This window comes from Electrona antarctica (assembly GCF_951216825.1).
Source record: "Electrona antarctica genome assembly, chromosome: 22".
Taxonomy (NCBI): domain Eukaryota; kingdom Metazoa; phylum Chordata; class Actinopteri; order Myctophiformes; family Myctophidae; genus Electrona; species Electrona antarctica.
Window position 1 is genome coordinate 15,890,160 of NC_136805.1, and position 5,229 is coordinate 15,895,388.

Below are 5,229 nucleotides of genomic sequence, written 5' to 3' on the forward strand. Positions count from 1 at the left end.
AAAACTTGTACAGGGATCGTTTGCCACTGCCTTCAAACTACTGACTCACCCGCCAGTGGGGAATGAGGAGTCCCCTCCAGGAGGATGTAGAAAGTGTCCTACACCTCCCACTCCTCATTCCCCACCGACGGGCGTTGCCCCAGCCTGTAGGAGAAGATGCAGTGACAAATATCACCCTCCCCACCCAACTTCCCTCCCCTGAACATGGGGGATTTGAACTACATTTGGACAGGTACTTAACCCCTGCGCCACAACATTTTTTAAGAGCTTTCTGAAATGTAACACATTTCTCTTAAAACTTGTACAGGGATCGTTTGCCACTGCCTTCAAACTACTGACTCACCCGTCAGTGGGGAATGAGGAGTCCACTCCAGGAGGATGTAGAAAGTGTCCTACACCTCCCACTCATCATTCCCCACAGACGGGCGTTGCCGTACATATCAATACAGCAATCAACTAAACAGCTTAGTGCAACAAAATAGGCATTTCTCACCTTTAGAATACTCAAACATCAGACTAACATTCTGAGATAGATAATAGTTAAGTTCTGTTGGGGGGGCAGGTACTTCACCCCTATGCCCCCTTAGTGCCATACACATTTCCATTTCAAAACTAAATAAACAGCAATGCTGTTGCATTCTCACCTTGAGAAAAACATTGTTACAGACTGGCAGTCTGACATACAAGAGGTAGTGTGTGTGTGTGTGTGGTTGTGCGTGTGGGTACACGCAGTCCAAAAACCTCACATGTTCCATACGAAGTCCTTCATTGAGTCACAAACTTTGACAGTCTTGAATCACAAAACATTGCTCCATCAGACTAACTGTCCTTTGTCAGACAGTAGGTGAGGTGTGTGTGTGTGTGTGTGTGTGTGTGTGTGTGTGTGTGTGTGTGTGTGTGTGTGTGTGTACAGTCCAAAAACCTCAAATGCTCCATTGGAAATCCTTCAGTTGAGACACAAACTTTGACAGTCTTGCCGGAATGTGCCGTTTTTTCCCCTGCTGTTCTGCCTTGGACCCTCTGTCTGGATTGATTCCGAAGAAAACTCTAAGGAAACAGAAGAAATCTTAGCTACACATAAAATAGATGAAACTGAAGTAAAGAGTAACAGACACAGTTGAGATACTTTAGTTAGTTGATGGTGGTCCTTGGCACAAAATGTGCCAAGTAGACAATGAGATACAATATGGAAAACTTGACCTCTCTTAGGCTAAGGGCAGAGCAATATGCAAGGAACTGGAAGAAATAGACATTGTACTGGACTATGACCAATTTGGGCTTTGACAAGTATCCATGTCAAATAGTGACCACGAGGTGGCAACATAGGATAGATCTTTGGTTGGGATTTGCAGCCCTTAGCTTGAATGATGTAAAAATTGTACTGGTAATGAAGGGCAACTTTATTTGTTTAATTTGGGATATTGGCTCAGGGGTAGAGTGGCCAGTAGAGCAGCTGGATGGGAACGGCGAGGTTCCCAGTTCGATCCTGTGGGCTCCCCCAGAGTTAGTGTCAAAGTGTCCTTGAGTAAGACTCTGATGAACCCCTAATTGCTCTCAATGAGCAGGATGGTGCCTTGCATGGTTTCCTCGGCCATCATGGGTGAATGTAATGGTGTATGAATGTGTGTGTGGATGTAATGTAAAGCGAGTTGGATAAAAGCTCTATATAAACAGGGCTGCACACAACTTTTTTGGTCTAGTACTCAGAGGAGCACCTGGAGAAGTTACTTGGCTCTCCAAAATGCGGCGACCCGTCTCGCCGGATGGATAATAGAGGGATGCATGAATATAATAACTTATAGAAAAACTATATTTATTGGATAGGTGGGGACTGGGGAGTCAATGGAGGGTATTGCAACTCTAGATTCATACCATTATTAAAAAGAATCTAGAGTTGCAAATTGCAGCTAGGTCCATGTGTGGTCCAGCCCTAAATGCATATTCTAATAAAAACAACTTAATACTTCCTAAGGATAATATGAGCATCAAATCAATATTTAGGTACTTAAAATATATATATATATATATATATATATATATATATATATATTTTTTTTTAAATAGCCGATCTACTAGCTCACAACGTGTTGCGGTCTTGCGGAGGAGACACGTTGTGAGCTTGCAGATCAGCTATTTGTTTAACATACACGGCGAAGCATACATCAGGCTTCCCTTTTGTTTTTACCGAGGCAACGTACAGTCAGACTCAGACAGTTAGACACACATGGCTCCTCGGTGCAAAAACAAACAGTGTACACTTCCCAGACTTTACGATAATAAGGGACAGTATGTCGGGACACAGTGTTGTCATGTTGATACGCTTCATGTTGTGCAGGCTGCAGCAGCAGTGCCAGTCCGCAATGCTTTGCACTCTTCCCACTGTCGGAACTAAAACCTGTACCCGTAAAAAGTCAGTGGCCGGTGCCTAGGCTGTGTGAGACGGCATCGCAAACGAGCAACTTGCTCCAGCACCCGGAAAAAAAACATAAGCACAGCGGCGAATGGGAAGAGTGCAAAGCATCCAAAGCATCCCCTTTTACAACTTGTAAAAATGGCCAGTGCACTTGTGCAAGACGTACTTTGAGTGGCAGTCGGTGGGAAATGCTCTCGCTACAGATTGTACTAGTATACTGGCCATAATAATCATTCTAGGCGGCCCCAGCAGGCGGTACGCAGAAGCGCTTCCCGGCGCTTGATTGACAGCGCAGAATTAATTTTGACGACGCATGCGCACTGGCGTAGCGCCTGTGTGCAGGTCTGTATATAAAAGCACCATTTAGCATTTTCATCATGTAGATAAATATCTTGACCTGTTGAACATGGACTTAGAATGTTTTTGGCAGGTTATGTTTGTAATCAACTGGAACTCTGCACAAGTAAGCCTTGCAGAGCCAAAATAGCAGATCTACAAGCTCACATTGTGTTGTGACGCATTATGACAGACAAGAATTCAAATAGCCCAGCTATAAACATTACAAAACCATGTGTTGCTTACCTTTGCACAAACTCCAGCGTCAACGCCATCTCCTTCGGGTACTCGATGTTGCAGACATAGAACAGGGAGAAAGCATAGGCGAGGGCCGCAACAGGGGAGGTGATGTGGTCATTTACAATGACCTGATCCACAGCCATATTGAATTGCTGGTCACCTTAAACAGATTATCACAAAAAACGAAATTAATTTAAGAAATCACACACCCACGCACAAAAGAAAAATAGAATAATTGCTGTGATTTCTGGTAATTAGTAGTTTTTGGTAAGAACAAGCAAAAAATACTTTGAAACGCTATTCAACATTTTGTTTCTCAGACTTGTACATACAATTGTACATAATTTAAAGATGTTGCCCCTAATCTGCATATACCTTTTCATCACAACAAATTGTCTTAGCAGGAAAACTAAAAACAAATGGAGCATATATACCAAGCTTGCTGGGATAACTACTAACCTCTGAGTAGGATGCATGGGGTACATGGGAGATCAACATCGTTGGAGTCCTGAGGAGAAAAATAAGATGAAGATACACACATGCATTTGATGATTTTACATTTCCAATGTACACAAACAGTGTCTGAATCAGAGGTAACGACTAAGCATAGAAATATTACAGGGATTCTCAATATTTTCTATGATTCACACATTACAATATAATTATGTTGCAGTATGTACATGTGACAAGTTTGACAACCCCAAAATTTGTTCTCAGTCTAAATGGGTTAGACTTAGAGTACCAGCAGTGCAAAGTGGATCAACTATGATACGTATAGTATCACTATCTATACGTTGACTCAAGTACTGTGGTTGAGTATTTCTACCACCACTGGATATAGATAATTATGTTGAGATAATTTCCTGGGGTTTACAATCCATAACACTTACCTCATTTTGGAAGAAGAGGCGATCAGGGTTTTCCTTTAAGTATCTAGCAATGCCTTTGATCAGCTCCACTGGACCATCACCCAGCTTCAACCCTATGATTGATTGAATACTTTATTAACAGTTCATACCAATTATACAGAATACAACATGTTTCTATATCTGTGGTGCTCAAAAGTGTAAACTGTAAAGACGAAACGGAAGTGGGGAGGAGGCTCCACTTCCGCTTTATATTTTAATCATGATAGAACTTCCGTGGCTCCAGACTGTATGAGGGAAGCATTTGGAAATAGCAAGAGGCTACAGTTTGGCAACGTGAGACTACCACATAAGCAAAGATATTAGTGAATAGGATGACATACAATAGAAAATACATATTCAACACTAGTAGCAATAAATGTATATTGGGGAAACAGGGGTGGGGTGGGGGGTAATTTACCTTTGGAGTCGAGGAAGTTGTTGATGCCCGATTCTTTGCCGGAAAGTTCCTCTGCCAGCTTGTTGAGTACCGGAAAGCCAAGGAGTTGAGATGCGTGTTCAAACAGGTGAGGAGCTTCAAATAAGAATGGCCACTCTTCCTTCATGACCTTGACATAGGGGTGGGCGATATGGAAAAATACAATATCACGATATTTTTTCTAGCATTATCACGATACATGATATTATTGTGTTTTTTAAGGTTATTGTTCAACAAAGCCATCATTCTACAGAAGTATAAATTAAGGTATTGCAAACATATACGATATCTGTGAATATCACGATACGATATTCATCATCATACACAGACCCTTACCAGGACACATGTTCCATCGTTTATGGCTTCACGCTGGATGGGATACGTTTCAGTCATCAATTTTCTAACAGATGACTCCTAAAAATAGAAGAAATCCAATAGATTGTTTTATAAACACACAAACACATATATCTCCGATCTATAAGCTCATGTTTCCCCATTGTGAACTTTATAAATGACTTCTCAATTACTCCATTAACCAAAAGGTAATCCATAGTTACACAATAATCACCAATTAAATAATGGATGGTTGCAGCCTTACCTGGTGGCGATCATGGGTTCTGAAGGCACTTTTCAATTCCTCTTGTTTAGACTGCAGGGCTGCTCTACACTCGGGTCCCTCAACAGCAGGCTGCCACTCCACACATCCGTAACGATCAGAGTATCTGGACCTTTTCCTTCTTGGAGTGTCACCCTCGGCTGGCCTCATCCCGGAGGTTGGATCTCTCTTCATATTTTCAACTCTGTTTTCTAGCTGTTGAAAGAGAACTGAACAACCGTCTGACGCAAACGGCTTATTTCCAAAGGGCTCTGTCTCTTGGAAGGAGAGAGGATATTTA

The 5,229-nt window shown here is 42.0% G+C and overlaps 1 protein-coding gene across 1 annotated transcript; it reads right to left on the reverse strand.

The window, feature by feature from the left end:
- Positions 1–656: 656 nt before the first annotated feature.
- Positions 657–4,743, reverse strand: LOC306915661 (uncharacterized protein). Its single transcript, XM_079493137.1, has 6 exons — positions 4,670–4,743; positions 4,316–4,463; positions 3,880–3,971; positions 3,449–3,497; positions 2,996–3,149; positions 657–1,047 (listed from the first exon to the last, which is right to left on the reverse strand). The coding sequence occupies exons 1-6, from the start codon at positions 4,724–4,726 to the stop codon at positions 924–926; spliced, it is 624 nt and encodes a 207-aa protein (XP_079349263.1). The 5' UTR covers positions 4,727–4,743; the 3' UTR covers positions 657–923.
- Positions 4,744–5,229: the final 486 nt, after the last annotated feature.

What these genes read in the sequence shown, in the direction of transcription:
- LOC306915661 (XM_079493137.1), bottom strand. Translation starts at nt 4,726, where the DNA reads ATGACTGAAACGTATCCCATCCAGCGTGAAGCCATAAACGATGGAACA. An exon ending in GCCTCTTCTTCCAAAATGAG is followed by an intron (nt 3,498 to 3,879) that starts GTAAGTGTTATG and finishes TTTTCTCCTCAG; the next exon opens with GACTCCAACGATGTTGATCT. An exon ending in ACGCTGGAGTTTGTGCAAAG is followed by an intron (nt 1,048 to 2,995) that starts GTAAGCAACACA and finishes CTGTTTCCTTAG; the next exon opens with AGTTTTCTTCGGAATCAATC.